Source organism: Globicephala melas, chromosome 20, assembly GCF_963455315.2.
Source record: "Globicephala melas chromosome 20, mGloMel1.2, whole genome shotgun sequence".
NCBI lineage: Eukaryota > Metazoa > Chordata > Mammalia > Artiodactyla > Delphinidae > Globicephala > Globicephala melas.
The window spans coordinates 17,932,279-17,949,188 of NC_083333.1; the positions used below are offsets into that span (position 1 = coordinate 17,932,279).

At 59.1% G+C, this 16,910-nt stretch overlaps 1 protein-coding gene, 1 long non-coding RNA gene and 3 other non-coding genes across 6 annotated transcripts in view; 1 reads left to right on the forward strand and 4 right to left on the reverse strand.

Moving 5' to 3' along the window:
* Positions 1-15,428, forward strand: part of LRRC75A (leucine rich repeat containing 75A) — a 36,713-nt gene extending 21,285 nt beyond the window's left edge. Inside the window, exons 2-4 of the mRNA XM_060290979.2 lie at positions 2,541-2,669; positions 10,007-10,122; positions 12,096-15,428. Coding sequence (XP_060146962.1) covers positions 2,541-2,669; positions 10,007-10,122; positions 12,096-12,615 — 765 coding nt within the window. The 3' untranslated portion in view covers positions 12,616-15,428. The remainder of the gene's footprint in view (positions 1-2,540; positions 2,670-10,006; positions 10,123-12,095) is intronic.
* Positions 14,091-16,425, reverse strand: LOC132594249 (uncharacterized). 2 transcript variants are annotated; one of them, XR_011377084.1, is made up of 5 exons: positions 16,410-16,425; positions 15,922-16,295; positions 15,636-15,701; positions 15,156-15,225; positions 14,091-14,463 (listed from the first exon to the last, which is right to left on the reverse strand). It is a non-coding gene; the product is annotated as an uncharacterized lncRNA (long non-coding RNA). The 2 variants fall into 2 exon arrangements; XR_009560450.2 differs by having other exon boundaries at positions 15,922-16,424.
* Positions 14,536-14,608, reverse strand: LOC115856226 (small nucleolar RNA SNORD65). Its single transcript, XR_004040749.1, has one exon. It is a non-coding gene; the product is annotated as a small nucleolar RNA SNORD65 (small nucleolar RNA).
* Positions 15,306-15,376, reverse strand: LOC115856219 (small nucleolar RNA SNORD49). Its single transcript, XR_004040742.1, has one exon. It is a non-coding gene; the product is annotated as a small nucleolar RNA SNORD49 (small nucleolar RNA).
* LOC115856220 (small nucleolar RNA SNORD49) lies at positions 15,782-15,848 on the reverse strand. The gene has a single exon (XR_004040743.1). It is a non-coding gene; the product is annotated as a small nucleolar RNA SNORD49 (small nucleolar RNA).
* Positions 16,426-16,910: the final 485 nt, after the last annotated feature.

Here is a 16,910-nt window from a genome sequence, read left to right on the forward strand (position 1 = left end):
GAGGCCGGTGTGGTCTGTGCGCCAGGCTCCCTGTCCTGCCCCGACTCCCGGGCTTTTCTAGAGAGAGAGAGAGGTCGTGGCTTTTGTCACGTTCTCAAATGGGCCTGGTATCCAAAAAGAGGCTAAGAACCTCTGTACGTGGCGGGGCGTGGCGGGGGGGGGGGGCACCGAAGGGGGAGGGGCGCTCAGCTGGTGATTCTCTTCCCTGCGGAGGCGTTACCCTGTGTTACTAGGTTTATGTCCCTCGCCCACCTGTGACGCGGGGTCACCGTTCCCATTTTACATACGAGGAGGCTGAGACGCAGTGACACAGGTAGCGTGCCCCGGATGCCTCCCGAGAGGCTGAGGGGCCGGACAAGCAGGGTGGGGACAGGTCCACGGCAGGATTGGACCTGTCCGCAGCCTGATCCGACGCCTCCCTCACCGCGTCCACGCCAGACCGTGTCAATTATCTCCGCAGCCAGAGAACCTGGCGCCGGGCACGGCTGCTGCCTCTGACGCTCGTTCCTGCGGAACAGAAACAGCCCAAGGCTGGCCCCTCGTGTCCTCGATGGCACTCGAGACCCATTTCTTCCAACAGGGAGGTGGAGGCAGAGGTCCCGGAACCATTGCGGGGGGGGAACCCCGCTAGGACCTGGACTCGCGAGGCTCCCCATGGGACAGAGAGCACGGCCCCTCCAGATACCCCAGCAAAGCCCTTTCTCTCTTCGCTCTTAGAAATGTCAGCGGCCAAACCACAGGGCAGCATCCCCGCCCTCCAGCCTGCTGCTGCCCAGCTCACCCCAGGGGTGGACAAGGCAGATCCTCCCAAGACAGGCCCTAGGCCCACGTGGAAGCCCGCCCCTGCCATTCCTGAAATTCTTTTTTTTTTTTTAACATCTTTATTACATGCAATTTATTTTTCTTTCTGTGTTACTGAGATATAATTGACTTGGCACTGAGGTTAAGGTGTATAGCATAATTACTTGACTTACAAATATTGCAAAATAATTACCACAATAAGTTTAGTTAACATTCATCACCTCATATAGTTTGAAAACATGTTTTCTTCCTTGTGATGAGAATTTTTAGAATCTACTCTCCTCACAACTCTCAAATATACCACACAGCTGTGCTAACTATAGTCACCAGGCATACATTCCATTCCTGAAATTCTGACGGTTGGTTAAAAACAGAGTCAGCTGCTCTGAGCCTTAGCTTCTTCATCTGTAAATTGGGAATAACGAAACCCAGCCTACTTGCTTTCGGGGATTTCTAAGAATCACATGGGGAAGGTATTTAGAAAAGTTCAGGATAACTCACCGAAATGACAAGGGAGCAAACCCCGGCTGGGACTCACCTGTCACCACACATTCCTGTCCGCAGGTCGCTGGACCATGGCAACCCGGGCTGGGAGCCTGCCTTCTCTGGGCGGTGATGGGGCAGCTCCACATACGGCTTGGGGGCCCAGGGGACCTAGGGTGGGGCAGTCCTCAGATGGGAATGTCCTCGTTCCTTTCTGCTCTGTGCAAGGGACCAAGCTAGGAGGGAACCTCAGCTCCCGCCAAGGACAACAGAAACTGGAGAGGGGGTTTGAGAAGAGTCAGAAGCCATACCCAAGCTCTTCCACAGACAGAGGGCACAACGTGTAGTACAACACCCTGGGGTAGAAAACCATCTTTCTTTACTTCTCTAAAGCAATTAACCCTGTTTCAAGCCCCCGCCAGCTTGGCTGGTGGGAAATTCAAGCTTAGCCGTGCCTGGGGGGCCTGCCCCTTTCCTGGGGTTGGACAAGAATCTTCGGGTCTTGTACAGTCCAGAACATTTGGAGCGAGGCCCCGGGGATTAGGACCCAGACCGGTCACTGCTCTTGGCCAAGCCCGTGGGGTCTCTTGCTGGTGGACAGGGGTCTCTGCAGATGCTCCCAGCCCTTGCCCCTCCCCAGGCTTGGGGAACCTCTGCCCCAGAGGTTTCTGCCATGGCCCCCGCCCACCCCGTGCCCCTTGCCTCTGTGCTCCCGCCCCTCCTGTTACGAGGACTGCACTTGACACCCTTTCTTAGGGGGAGGACTGGTGGGTTTTCTTCTGGGTGCCTAGCAGCTTCTCCTTTTAACCCCACAACTCAGAGACCCAGCCCCCCAAGGCAAAGGAACACCAAGGCGGGGTCCTTAACAGAAGGAGCAGTAAAAATGACCTCAGAAGCAAAAAGAAAGCAAATAAATATCAATTCAATACGTGGTCCTGTCACAAAGCACGGGAGTTTTACTAGCACGCCGTTTCCAAATTTCGTGGAGAAGCAGCCACCAGCGCTGTGGCCCACAACCCTTGGCTTCATCCTCGGGGGGAACTGGAGAGACAAAGGCTGGGGGGCTATCTGGGGAGGGCCGCCTCTGCAGGGGCTTGTCTGGCCCCCGGGCGAATTTCTGTAAATGCTTCCGTGTGGGATGGGAAACCTCTTTGGAGGGGTCTCCTCCCTGGCCAGGGGGTACTCTGGGCATGTTGGGCGGGGCTCCAGGGTAAGGTGGGGCCTCGCTGACCTCTGGGCATCCTTCCCTCTTGCAGGACCTAGGCATGGAGTCGACCTCGCTGGACGACGTCCTGTACCGCTACGCCAGCTTCAGGAACCTGGTGGACCCCATCACACACGACCTCATCATCAGCCTGGCACGCTACATCCACTGTCCCAAGCCGGTAGGGTGGCCGTGGTCTGAGCCAGCGAGCGCCAGGGTGTAAGGGGGGAGCTTCCTGGGCGGAGCAGCCCGGTGCCCGAGGGGGGCAGGTCACCCTGCCCTGAGGCCCAGCATTCACGGCGGAGGCGGAGGCGGAGGCTGCGTACCAGCACCATCAGCGCTGGCCTCGTTTGGCCCATGGGCTGCAGTAAATCTGGATTCATTGCCAACATGTAAACCTCAGAGTATTTCACACAATCCCCATATTAGCTGCTCTTGAAAAATGGGAAGCTCCTCATTTCTACAGGCCTGGAGCTGAGTAGCCACCCCTGTTACATGGGGTCAGAGCCGCCAGGTACGGTTGTGTAGGCTGTACCCTGAACAAAGATGTGTACACAGAGGTGGCAGGGGTCGGGGAGACAGGAGACAGCTTGGTCCAGCCCTCTCTCTGCCCACCAGCCGGGGGCACGGGTGCAAGACTGTGTCCACCTAGAGATGGGCTTTGTCTTCTTTGCACAAAGGTGCTGTGTAAGCAAATGTAGCCATGGCCCTACATGCCGCTCTGTTTGCTGCAGTCCCCGCTATGCCCACTTGTCCTCTCTGAGGCCAAGTGTCATTTTACACCCACCCACTTCACTCCTGTCCACTTCCTGCCTGGCTCCGAGGCTCTCCAGGCTCCACGGGCGCTGCCCAGCCCCTCTGGGTCTGGGGGATCTGCCCCTCTTCCCTCTGGCTCCACAGTCCAGGCTGGAACCCAGGCAGGGACAGGAGGGCCAGGGCAGGGCAGCTCCACACTTGGGCTTTTCTCTCTGTTTTGGTTTCTTCTCTCCCATCCCTCAATTTCCAGCAGCTTCCAAGAGATGCACTTCCTTGCAGCAGGAAGGAAGGGGCAGGAAGCAAGAGCAGGATGGAGGAGTGCCTGGGGCGGCCTCCACTTCACAGCAGGACCTAGGATCAGGGCGAGAGGCGGTTCCCAAGCCCACGCCGCACCTGGCCCGGGCGCCCAGGGCTGGAACCTTGCTCTGGGGTGGTACCTCCATCTGGGGCTTTGTCTAGGGCCTTCTCTCTGGCTTCTCTCTGGACTGCCTGGTGTCAAGACTTCAAGGTGGGGGGCTGGCCACGGAGGGCTGGGAGCCCGTCGGGGCAGGTGTGGGGTGGGTTGGTGGAGGGATACAGCAAGAGGCAGGGGTGCTGGGCTCAGACGTGTGACAGTAATGAGTGTCGGCAGACTGGGAGCCCCAAGGCCTGGGGTCGAGGGGCTGGTGCAGGAGCCACGGGGGACCGGCTGCAGCTGGAACTGCCCGCTTCTCATTCAGGGTATACCTGGCCCTCCTGGGGAGCTGAGACCAGGCCGTAGGAGGCCCTGTGGGTGCCAGACCCCTGCCCTTTCCAGAGCATGGATTTAGTTGCCCACAGGTGAGAGGAGTGACAGATGACAGGGCACTCAGAGCAGCTCAGTAGGAGAGGACTGTTTTTTATGCTCATCTTAGAGTTGAGGAAGACGAAATACAGGTGATGAAGCGATCTGAGAAAGGTTACGGCCCAGGTGAGAACCCCAGCGTTTGGGCCCCACTGCTGGGCAGGGCAGGCCAGCGCTCAGGTGCTGGATCTCTGGGCCATCAGTGCTCCGTGGGGCTCACAAGGCCTGGGCTGGGCTGGGGAGGAGGGGCCTGTTTGGGGGCAGTTCCAGTGCCCCCCTCCCTCCACGCAGGCGGGTCTGCAGGTGGCCAACTGCCCATGTCGACCCCAGGAAACAGGACAGGGTAAGGGGCTGCGGGCTGAGGCCAAGGGGTCCTGCACTGCCATCTGTCCCTTCCACTGGGGAGGGCTGGAGGGCCATTCATAGGTGGTTTTGCTCAGGCTCCGACATCAAATCGCCACTGACTGGGTGGCTAATAAACAACAGACACTCACCTCTCACAGTTCTGGAGGCTGGAGGGCTGAGACCAGGGTGCCGGCCCGGGCAGGTTCTGGTGAGGACGCTCTTTGTGGTTTGCAGGCGGCCACCTTCTCCTTGTAGCCTCACGTGGCAGAAAGGAGGTGAGCTAGCTCTCTGGTCTCTTCCGATAGCCCTCGTGGCCTCATCCAATCCTAATCACCTCCCAAAGGCCCTCCCTCCAGACACCATCACGTCGGGATTGGGGTTCAGCATATGAACTGGGGGCGGAGGGGGGACAAACATTCCGTCCATCGCACAGGTGTAACCTTCTCCGGTCACTTAATTAGCTGAACTTCGTCTTCCTCAACTCGAATGTGGACACAGCCATGCCCTCCCCTATAAAGCTGTCTCCAGAGCTCAGTGAGGTGATTTACAGGAAGCGTGGGTGTGTGCCCGGCACGGCCGAGAGCCTCGTGCCCAGGAGCCGAGGTGTAACCAGTCTGTGGGCACTGACCACGTGCCAGGCAGGGTGCTCAGACTTAGCAGGTCAGTTGTGGGACACAGAAGCAAGAACGTCGCGGCCTCAGGCCCAGCCCCTGTGGACTCAGAGTCTTGGAAATCAACAGGCTGATCGCCAACCCAGATTTCCAGAGGCAGCCAGAGTGGGGTCCACCCCGCTGGAGGCCTAGGGCCTGGCCAGTCCCCTCCCCGTACCCAAGGCCACGTGGCAGGAGAGGCCCTCTGGAAGGACTCTCCCAGCTGGGGTTGAGGCATGGGTGGGAGATCCTGGCTCTGAGGTCCCCAAGCTGATGATGGGGGCGGCCTCTGCGCGCACGCACACACGCGCGCGCACACACACACACACACACACACGTGAGCTGGCTCAGGGCTAGCCAGGCCTTGCTGCTCGGACCTCCTTCATCTGAGAATTTCAGATCAGCCCAAGTGTGTGCCGGGAGGTTGTAGACTAAAGGGGGGGCGGGGTCTCCCTTAGCTGTGAGAGGGGACGAAGAAAGTAGCCGTTTCTGGTCCAACTCCCGGGGAAGCATCCACAAGACACAGAATCCTTCCCACTGCTAAGACGACCGCCTCGAACGAGTCCTGTCTATTTTCTCAACCTACCAGAAACCCCCTCCTGTAGCCCAGCAGGGTGTGGGCCGAGACCCTAGACAGGGCTGGGTCTGTGCCTGCCCGCAGAAGGGGGAAGAAGCAAAACCCCATCCCGCCCCTGACTGCGTATCGATGAATCCCAAGTCTGTATCTGCAGCCTGGCTTTAGACTCAAAAGTCTCCCCACTCCTGGACATTTCCGCCTGGGTGTCCCTAAATCCCCCAGAACAAATCCCCCTGTCAGCGCGGATCATGTCGCGGGAAGTTTTAGGAACTCCTTCCTTCCCACCCAGCACGTCTGTTCCATCATGTCCACCGTCAGGCTTCCCACCAGCAGACACTAAAATGAGGGTGTACGCTCAGTGATTTGTTGAGGAGCTCTCCCAGAACCACCTTGTGTTTTTTTCCTTCTTTTATATTTTACTGTATTTTCTATTGCTGCATAGCAAGTCACCCCAAAGCATGGTGGCTTAAAACAACAGACATTCACCATTGATCCACCTCTGCAGGTCAGGAATTCAGGAGCAGCACAGGCGGGGGTTCTAGTCAGGGGCTCAGGACATTGGCCCAGGCTGCGAGTCGTGGTGGCTCGACGGGGACTGGCAGGGTAGCATGGCTGCTGGTGGGAAGCCTTAGCTCCGAGCCCCGTGGCCGGTCCACAGGACTGCTTGAGCTTCCTCACATCAGGGCAGCTGGCTCGCCCCAGAGGGGGTGATCCCCGAGAGCAAGGGAGAAGCACAGTGTCTTCTATGACCAGCCTCAGACGTCGCATACTGTCCCTGCTGCCGTAGCGTATTGATCACCCAATCAGCCCTAACGCAGTGCGGAAGGAGGCTGCACCCTGCCAGGAGGCCAGCGTCCGTGGGGGCCGACTTGGAGGCTGGCTAAAGCAGGGCGAGAGTGAGAAGAGTTAATCCTGGGCCTTTCTGTCCTGCCCTCTAACCTCCCTCCCGTTAGCTGAGTCGCACTGACAGCCAGGAGCAGGAGGGCCGGGTGGTGCCGTCTGTGAGAGCTCAGCCTTCCCAGCACAGAGAGCGGGGTGGGGAGTGAACAAACAGCCCAGCACAGTCTGCGGATCTGGAGCGGCGTCCAGGTGCAGTAGACAGGGCAGTCATGTCTGATGACTGAGTGAGGAAGCCTTGGGTGCAGAGTGGTCAGGGCTGTGCTTGCTACACTTCTTGGGGTGGGGGGTTGAAGACGGCAGGGGAGTCGGAGGGACACGGTGACCCGGCCCGGAGGGGCCTGCAGGTCTGCCATCGGCCTCTCTCCCAATGGGTCAGTGAGTCCCTCAGGCAGGGTCTTCTCCGAGGCCCGCGGTCAGCGGCACTGGGCCGGTGCCCAGTGTACCCGACTTGCGCCACAGCCCCTCCCTCTCCTTCCTTCTCCACGGGTGGGAGGGAAAGCTGCAGATTCCGCGGCCTGCCTCGAGCCAGGAAGAGGACTTATCCTTCCCGGTGGCAGCCAAGCTTGAAAGAGGCACTAGAACCCCAAACAGCACAGACACCTGCCCCCCTCCCTCTGCTCCACCCAGCCTCACTCCCCGCCCCCCGTACCCACACCTCATGGCTGCCCGGGGCTCCTGAGTTGACTTGTCAGTGTTCAGCCCCCGAGGAGTCTTGTCCCAAGTCGGGACTCCCCCAGGGTCCGCCTCTGGACCGGTCAGCTGTGGCTTGGGAGTGGGGTGTGGTCCCACAAAAGCGCTGCTGGGCCCCGCGGCTTTCCGAATAAGAGGAGAGGGGCCAGCATCCTCCTTCTTCGCCTCCTTCCTCCCCTTCCTTCCTCGTCCTCCACGCTGGGCGACTCCTCTTCCTGCAGGAGGAGGCCTGGAGGGGGCTTCCGACGGTGATGGGGTTGGGAAAACGTAGGTGGGCTTGCTTGAGGCTTTTCTGGTTTGCAAACAATAGAAGCTACTTGAACCAACCTTTGCAAAAGATTCATCCCTCAAGGGCAGAGCAGAGCCCAGGCTCAGAGCGGCTGCGGGGTTTGGATCCTGATGCCATCCTACACGTCCAGTGGCCTGCCACCCCCTCCACTTCTTGGTGCCTCGGTTCCCGCATTTGTCAAGCGGGATTGTAGGGGCCCCTGTTTCATGGGATGGCTATGAGTTAGTGCCCAGCGTATAGTAGGTAATATAACTCGGTAAACGTTAGCTGTGTTTCTTTAGTCCAGACAAGCGGAGGGGCTCTCACTTCCGAGGACATTAGCTCACGTTTGGTCTCAGGTCCGCTGTTAAGTGACCACATCTTCTGTCCCTGTTTAGTAGATGAGGAAACAGGCTCAGGTTGGGGGCCTCGCCCTGCGCGCGGCTGCCCCCTGGTGGCAGTGTCGGCGCACTGCGGCGGCTGCTTTGCCGCCTCTTTTCCTGTTTCTTCCTTCCGGGCCTGGAGGGCGGAGGGAGAGTACGTGGCCCCCGATTTTGGAAGCCCTGCGGGAGGTTAGGTTTAGGGCCAGGAGCTCATTCTTCGGCTTTGGAACGGGTGCTGTGGGAGACTGACCACGTTCTGTCCCGGGTGGTCGCAGGGGTGATGCCGGGCAGGCCACCACACCCCACCCGCTGGTCCTTCTTGTCTTTCAAGTGTGTCCACCTGGCAGCACAGGGGAATCACCGGGGGAGCTTTTAAAAGTCCCCGTGCCCGAGCTGCCCACCCATCGCTGCGGGGTGGCCCAGGCAGCAGTGTTGTCTAAAGCTCTGGGTGATTTCAGCATGCAGGGGTCCTGGGTGCAGCCCCTCCCCTTCTCCCTTTGGCCTCCAAAGTTGGCCTTCACCCCGGCCGGCACCGTGACCCTTGGGATACGTTCCAAGCCTTCATGGGATGCCTGAAACCGCAGAGAGCCCCAAACCCTAAGAACACTGTTTTTCCTATACTAAAGGGCAGGTAACATACACAGCGATAATGCGCTGTACAAAGGGATGATCTATGTCCCAGGTGGGAAGGAGCGGGACAGCAGGCAACTTCATCACGCTGCTCAGAATGACGCACAATTGTACACGTCTGAGTTTATTTCTGGAAGTTTCCACTTAATATTTTCGGACCGAGGTTGACCACAGGTAACCTGAAACCTTGGAGGGCCAAACAGCAGATGAGGGGTGGGGGGGACAGCACTAACAGCGTGATGATGATAATGGTAATAATCAAGCCAGCCTTTACTGAGCAGCCACTCTGTGCCAGGCGCCCTGCTGGGCACTGGCCCCCTCACCACATCGCGTTGCTGTCTGCAAGTGGGTTTGCATCCGTGCCTGGTACTTCCTGGCCTTGGCCCTTGGCACTGGACCATCTGGTGGGAGCACACGCTCTGGGCCACTCAGTCTCCCAGGCTTCGGGGACTCTTCGTTGAATCGACTCCCCTTGAGACAGAGTTGGAGCCTCTGAAATCTCTCTGCTGCATCCTTTAACCCAGCGTATTTGTTTGCTGGGGCTGCCATGACAAAAATACCACTTAAACAACAGAAATGTATCTCCTCACAGTTCTGGAGGCTGGAAGTCCGAGATCAAGGCGTCAGCAGGGTTGGTTTCTTCCGAGGCGTCTCTCCTTGGCGTGTAGACAGCCGTCTCCTCCCTGTGTGCTCATATGGTCTCCCCTCTGTACGTCTGTGTCCTGATCGCGTCTCGTGAGGACACCAGTCGTATAGGGTTAGGGCCCCCCGCAGTGATCTCATTTTACCTTCATTACTCTTTAGAGGCCCAATTTCCAAAGACAGCCACATTCTGGGGTATTGGGGATTAGGACTTCAATTTAAGAACTTGGCGGAGGGACACAATTCAGGCCGTAACACCCAGGGTCTCAAGGTCAGATGCTGATGGGCCAGACAGGTAACGAAGACGAATGAACTGGGCCGGAACCACTTGGCGCCTCATTCTTTTATTTTCCCACCGTTGACGTGGGCAGAAGAGATGTGGTAAAGTATTTCACCGTCCCCTTTGCTGTGTGGAATACGCGAGCAAGGACGTTTGCTTGTGGTTGAATCCCCAGCTTCTAGAGCAAGTGCCCGGCACCTAGGAGGTGCCCAGCGGGTATCTGTCAGGCGAGCGAGGGAGTGAGCATGATAAGGTGGCCCTGGGCATCGGGGAGCGGCAGGGACCGTGGCGACCCTGGCTAAGGGGTCAACTGTCAGATCACCTGGAATCCAGACGTCTATAGAAATCTCAGGTTTTTCAGTGATAGCAACGAATTCACAGAAACTAAAACCATCGTGCAGATGAGTTTGCAACCCCTGCTCCCTGCTCAGGGCGGCCACCTTGGGCCCTCACAGCAGGCCTCCCCAGCTCGGCCTGGGGTCCATGCTGGTCCCGCAGAGGCAGGAAGCTGGAGGTGGGGGCCTGGGCTCCCTGCCTGCTCCATCCACTCAGGGACCTGTGGCTTCCTCTGCAGGAGGGCGACGCGCTGGGCGCCATGGAGAAGCTGTGCCGGCAGCTGACCTACCACCTCAGCCCCCATTCCCAGTGGAGGCGCCGCCGCGGGCTGGTGAAGAGGAAGCCACAGGCCTGGTGAGTCGCGGTCACCCGAGGCGGGTCTCCTCCGCCGCCGCCCAGCCGCCTCCTACAAGGGCAGCTCAAAGCCAGCTGTGCTGGGCCGGTTGTTGGGGAACAGCACTCCGTCCCGGGGCCGTGGGGGGAGGGCAAGAGCTGCTTGGAGAAGGTGAAGTGAAGGGCTGGGGGCCGAGGGAAAGTGGCAGGCAGGATGGGCATTCCAGGTGGGCAGGAGCCCTGGGAGATGCTGGCAGCTGGGCCCCGCTCTGTGTGGTGGGATCTGGGGGTGCGTGCCCGTTCTGATGCTGGGGGAGGGGGACAAGAGGGGTTTCTGATCCTGGTGCGCTGAATGCGGGCACTCGCCCCACCACCTCCCTCCCCCGAGCCTTCCTGATGTCTCCCAGGGGGACCCAGACCCCAGCCTTGTCCCTGGCGTACAGCAGTGAGGACCCTCAGGGCTCGTGTGGCCCCCTGCACCCTGGGGGCAGAGGGGACACTGGGACACAGGACCTGGGAGCCAGAACAGCACCGCAGAAAGAAGCAGAGGGGAACTGTTGCAAATCACGGAGCGGAGCGGCTGGGGTCCCGAGGCTCTGGCAGGGCCCTGCTGGCACGCAGGCTCCTCCAGGCCCCACAGACGGCAGGGGAAGGCCAGCCTCCTCGCTGAGCAGAAGAGCTCTGGGCCCCCTTCCCTTCTCCTGGACACCACCCCCCGCCCCCCAGGGCAGGAGAGGAGATGGATCCTCAAGGGCCCTTCCCTGGTGGAGGAAGTCACCAAAGGGGGCACCAGGTGGGCTGAGGGCAGGGACCGAATGCGGGGACAGGGCAGTTCTGTCTGCTTGTGCGCTAGTTCTGGAGGAGGGGAATGCAGGAGGGTACGCTCTGCTGGGACCCAGGGGCCTCCTGTCTCCCCGGCACACAGGGCGCTCAGTCCATTCTTCGTTCAGAAGCCTTACTCTGCTCGGACGCCTCCCCGTCCCGCTGACTGAAACCCACTCAGGCCCAAGTGATGGTCCCCCGCCCGCCCCCGCCCACACACTGGCCTTCCTGCTGGTTCACAGACACGCTGAGCTCTACCAGCCTCAGGGCCTTTGCACGTGTGTTCCCTCCGCTGGGACTCTTACCGAGCTCTTCCCTTGGCCTGTTTTTTCTCCTAAGAGGCCGACAAGGAAGACCAAGCTGTGATCCCAGGGCTGCTGATGGTAACAGGTGCTGCGCCCCCTCTAACTCCCTGTCCTTCCCAGGGTTGGAGCCTCGGGGCTCGCCTGGGGTATCTGGAAGCTGGGAGATCTGGGCCCCCGAGCAAGGGAGCGGGTGAGAAAGAGCAAGGGGTGGCGGGCGGTAGGGAGTGGAAGGGGGAGGACAGCAGCCCGCACCAGGCTCGGGGCCCCTGTGCCCCCACCCGCCTGCCGTCCCGGGGGCCCCCCAGGACCCTCTGTCTGGTGGGGAAGATGGTCTTGAAGGAGGGGCTTCCGAGATCTGTGGCACTCGTGGGGGAGCAGGGAGCTCGGCCCTTCGCCGCCCTCCTGCACAGGGCGCCGTTCTGACTGCGTTTATTATTTCACACGACAACCCTGTGGTACCCAGTTGGCTTCATTTCTCAGGCAAATAACAGGCGCAGAGGTTAAGGAACTAACTAAAGGTCGCATGAGGGACGAAGCCCGCCTGCCGCAACTAAAGATCCTGCGTGCCGCAACTAAGACCCGGTGCAGCCAAAATAAAAAAATAAAAAAAAAAAAGCAGGAAGGAAGGAGTCCAGTGCAGACCCCGGCGCTGGCCCCAGAATGTCCCCTTAGTCACTGCAGAAACACTTGGGCCTTGCCCTGTGATCCCCAGGCTCTGCCCGCTGGGCAGCCAGGCTGAGATGTGGGCAGTGCAAGGGGACCGGGGCCCCTGGTCTCTGCCCCGCGGGCAGAGGGCTGAGCGGAGGCTGCCTCCGGAGAAAAGCCTGCCCCACCCGCTTGAACCCTGCTGTCTCGTCTCCCCTTCAGCCTCAAGGCAGTCCTGGCCGGGAGCCCTCCGGACAACACGGTGGACCTGTCTGGCATCCCGCTGACCCCCCGTGACCTGGAGCGGGTGACCGGCTACCTGCAGCGCTGCGGGGAGCAGGTGGATAGCGTGGAGCTGGGCTTCACGGGCCTCACGGACGACATGGCCCTGCAGCTGCTGCCCGCGCTGAGCACGCTGCCCCGGCTGACCACGCTGGCCCTCAACGGCAACCGGCTGACGCGGGCCCTGCTGCGCGACCTCACCGATGCCCTGAAGGACCCCAGTAAGTTCCCCAGCGTCACGTGGATCGACCTGGGCAACAACGTGGACATCTTTTCACTGCCCCAGCCCTTCCTGCTCAGCCTGCGCAAGCGCTCCCCCAAGCAGGGTCACCTGCCCACCATCCTGGAGCTGGGCGAGGGCCCGGGCAGTGGGGACGAGGCCCGGGACGAGACTGTGGGCCAGGAGGACCCTGGAGGGGACCAGGAGGCCAGGGAGACTACAGGTGCATCTCAGACGTGACAGGGAGGTGGGGGCCTCTCCAGGGAGTCCTGCTGGGGTAGGATGGCTGAGGCAGGGCGGGCGTTCCCAGCGGGGTAGCGGGCCACCATCCAGAATGGGCCTGGCAGCACCTCCCCCCGACCCAGGAAGCCAGATGGTAGCATCTAGGAAAGGACTGTAATTCCTCTCTGGTCCTCTCCATCACCCCCTCGTCAATCCACATCTGCCTTTTGGCTCCTCAGCAGTCATCCCTGGCTCAAGAGGAACCAACCCTCAGCTTCCCAACTTGTGGGTGCCGTGTAGGGGCTGGGGATGCTGGAGGCTTGAGTTGATGTGAGCGGTCAGAGCTTTCCCCCCCAGAAAAGGAAGTGTAGTGGGGGCTCTGCATCTAACCCGGGATTTTCCAGTCCTGAGTTACAGATATCCAGATGCTGGATGTGCCCCTGATCAAGGCAGGTCGGAATCTCTAGCTCCTGGCTGACGGTTGGGGTAGGGGACTGGCTGCTGGAGACCCCAGGAGCCTCATCCCCGTCTGGACTGAGGGGTGTCTGCCTCCTCCTTGTGGCGCCCAGGCTCCTTGGGACCAACTTCCCGGCCTCAGCCTCCATTTTCAAGGCTCGCCCTTCAGCCTGACCTCAGAGGCCACGGGACCAGCCACCCCCCATACCCTTCAATATTTAGGACAGTCTGGGGCAGACAGTGCATGTGCCACTCAGAAACCGCACAGCATCTCCACCTAGTGCAACTCCACATGCGTCGGTGTTCCTAGGGTACAGGCCAGAGGGAGCCTTGCTTGCTTTCATAAGGACCCTTTTCCCATAAAATCCCTCCCCATGGAGTCCCCAAAGTAATCCTTGCTACTTTGAGCACATTCCCGAAAACCCAGGACCACAAAGCAAGACAACTGGGAGAAGGGGAAAAAAATAAACCGGAGGTTCCCAAGGGGAGAAAGCCAAGGTTTTCACCCTACCTTCCCCTTACCCAAGGCCTACGGGTTAAAAAGTCATCCCTTTCAGGCACAATTAGCAAGTCCAGGGAGATTGGGAACCAATCATTCTTGAGCTAGAGAAAATCATTCTGGGTGCCCAGTGTTGGTGAACCAGACAGAGCCCCTCAGGCAAACAGCAGAGGGCTAGGGAAGCACAGCCTGACATGCCTCCAGCCTCAGGCCAGGTACGTCGGAAGGTGGCAAGATGGGGGTGGGTGAAGAGCCAGACAGTGGGACCTTGCCTGCTGCTGTCTGGGCAGGTGTGGGGTAGGGCTTCAGGAGCTACAGGGAGGCTATGCAAAAGGGCAGACAGAGCCCAGAGGGGCAGGGACTGGACTCGCGTGTTACAGATGCCTTAAAATGCTTTGGGATTTTTGCCCCAAGTCTCAAGAGGGAAGAACAGCTTAGACCTACCTAAAGGGAAGGTGACAAGTACTAATACCTGGACCGCTAATATTTGTCAGCAGTGATCAAACTGGACTTTTTCTTCAAATACACATTTGTAAGAACCAATACCAAAGACCATACTTTTATTACATTGTTGATGGTTAACTGCATGGAGATACAAATTTCAGGAAGTTTCCAGTTCAAAAACCTCAGGCTCTCACCCAAGAACACACTTATACAATATTTAAAAGTACAAAAGCTCCTTTTGGTTAAGGGACGATACAAGAAACCTCATGAACTTAGTGACACCAGAAATGCCAGTCCACGCGGTCCCAAAAAATCCATTTCTTGGCTCTCATTGGTAAGAATGTCCCTCTGATACTGAGCACAAGGTGTTTCTACACCAAATGCGGGAGGCCCAGGTTTTCAGGGCCCAAGCTGATGGCTGCCCTTGTTCCTTTGGACTTCAAATTCTGCCCCTGCCGCAGCACAGCCTGCAAGGAAATTAAGTATCAGTTAATCTTACTTTATACTCTAAGAACAGTCATTCACAGCCTAAAAGATATCTTCAGAAAACCGTAGGTTCACCACCACACAATCTGCCGGTAATTCCAGCTTTTTTAGGTGATTTCATCATTTGATATCCTTTTCTGCAAATCCATTTCAACAAAACTAGCTGCTTATCCATTCTACCGTGGGGGTGGTCATTGTGTAGACCAGATCTTACATCTTCTTGGGCTGGGGTACTGCTGCCACTGCCGCCCGCTTTAGAACTCTGCTGTGCAGATCCCACTCTTCGGTGCTCAAAGCTTGGTGGGATGAATGAGGCACCCACGGACAGACAGCAGATGCCAAAAGCAACTGGAGGCAGTTCCCATCGTCTTAACCTCCGTTCAAGTCACGTTATCGCAAACAGACCCAAGGCTGTCCATCTCAGAGCAGATAAGCAGTTTGCTCAGGACTGTACAGCCATGACATCAAAAGGAACTCCTGGGCTCACTCTGCCGTCTGGTCCAGACATCACGCACCGAAATCATTCTCAGATATTTTCTCTAATGCTCAAGGGCTGCACCGACACAAAGTATTAGGTCAGCCGGACCTGTATCTGGTCCAGCAGAAACTTCACATGAATCAACAGCTAGGCCTCCTCAACCACGAACTTCTCCAGAGCCCAAAGCTAGCTTACCTCGGAGCAGGCCGATGCTCGGGCTCCCACACGGTGATCACGCGCTGGCCACCCTTCACTAGCTTGCAGCCTGGGTGAAGACAGATTATGGGTCACAGTCCAGCCCAGCTTACTCCTGGGCACCAGCTACTGGTGAGGACGCGTGACTGCAGTCAGCCAGGAACTGGTTTCGTCAGTTATCGCTTCTGACGGCACTTCCTATTAGTGATTTCATCAGAGCAGCCAAGCACCTCACCACAGTACCGCCCCAGAGACCTGGGCTTCGGCTAAAACCGCCGTAAGGCATCCGTGTCTCAATACAGATGCGGCTTAGACATAACTAGGGGCCGCAGCCTCCTAACCGTTGCAGTTATGCAACGAGGCAGCGCATAATTACGTCAAATGCATGAAAGCGACAACAGGTAAGACACCAGGCAGTTATCAGTGCATTTAAGGTTGCAAGACCGACACGGCTAAGTAACAATACGTATTAATCCTTACCCAGACTGGCTCTTAACCTCGGGTTGGGATGCTGCTCCCGTCTCCAAAAGCGAGTGTGTCTACCCTCTGAAACAAAGATTAGGGCGTGCATTTAGGGCAGACTCGGGCAGCTACAGTAACGTAAAGCATCAGGTGTCAGCGACTGCGGTCGGATGGGCTTAGAAATCGTCAGTCCTCGCGTCTGACGGCACTTGCTACGGAATCATCAGGATAGCCGACCAAGCCTCCCTTGCGGCCCCACTACGAACGTCGCTCCGCGCCCTAGGGTGCAGGCAGCCCCGCTTACCTAGTTCTCTCGGGGGGTGCTCACTCCCGGCGGCAAGCCCGGGGTCAGGGGTCCCGAGACGGTGGCTACCCGGCCGGACGAAGACGCACGCGGTCCTCGGGCCTCGGCCCCCAAACTCGGACACAAGGCCACGGCGCCCGCCCTGAGGCCCGCGTGGACGCAGCCGCCCGCCGCCCTCCAGTTAGGCTCCCCGAGGACATTGTTCGAAAAATTAGAAAAGCTCTGGGGCTTCCCTGGTGGCGCAGTGGTTGAGAATCCGCCTGCCAATGCAGGGGACACGGGTTCGTGCCCCGGTCTGGGAGGATCCCACATGCCGCGGAGCGGCTGGGCCCGTGAGCCATGGCCGCTGAGCCTGCGCGTCCGGAGCCTGTGCTCTGCAACGGGAGAGGCCACAGCGGTGAGAGGCCCGCGTACCGCAAAAAAAAAGAAAAAGAAAAGCTCTGGCTCCCTCGCCCTTGCTGCCCGCGGACTGGCCTAGACGAACTCACCACCAGCCACCCGACACCTACGGTGGAAAGGCCCCACAACAGCCGTCCCAGCCTCTTAAGCAGTCGGAACATTCCACCCCTCACAGAAGGGAGGGGGATTATGGCAAAAGACTCAACGGAACTTCCAGCCCGTTTAATGGTGCAGGCGCCGCCCCCGGACTCCCCCCTCCTGCAGAGCCCATGGTCTCTTCCGAGGCCGTGGAATTCTGGGTCACAGGGGCACAGCGAGCCCCAGCGCGCGTGCGCAGGTCCAGTGCGCGCCAGCCGTTTGGGGACTTTCCCGCCGCTCCGCCGCCCCTCCGCCCCTCCGCCCCTCTGCCCCTCTGCCGGGTGGTCCTGAGCGGAGAGTCCGCCGTCGTGAGCTTCCGGTTGCTCCTCTGGAAGGTGGAGCGACGGAGGCCCCAGACGGCGGTTCTGAGCATCACGTGCGATCACGCCCTTGAAACCCTGCAGAGCCTGGGCGCGCGGCAAGTGTGCACACACCGTAGCTGCTTCTGGCCC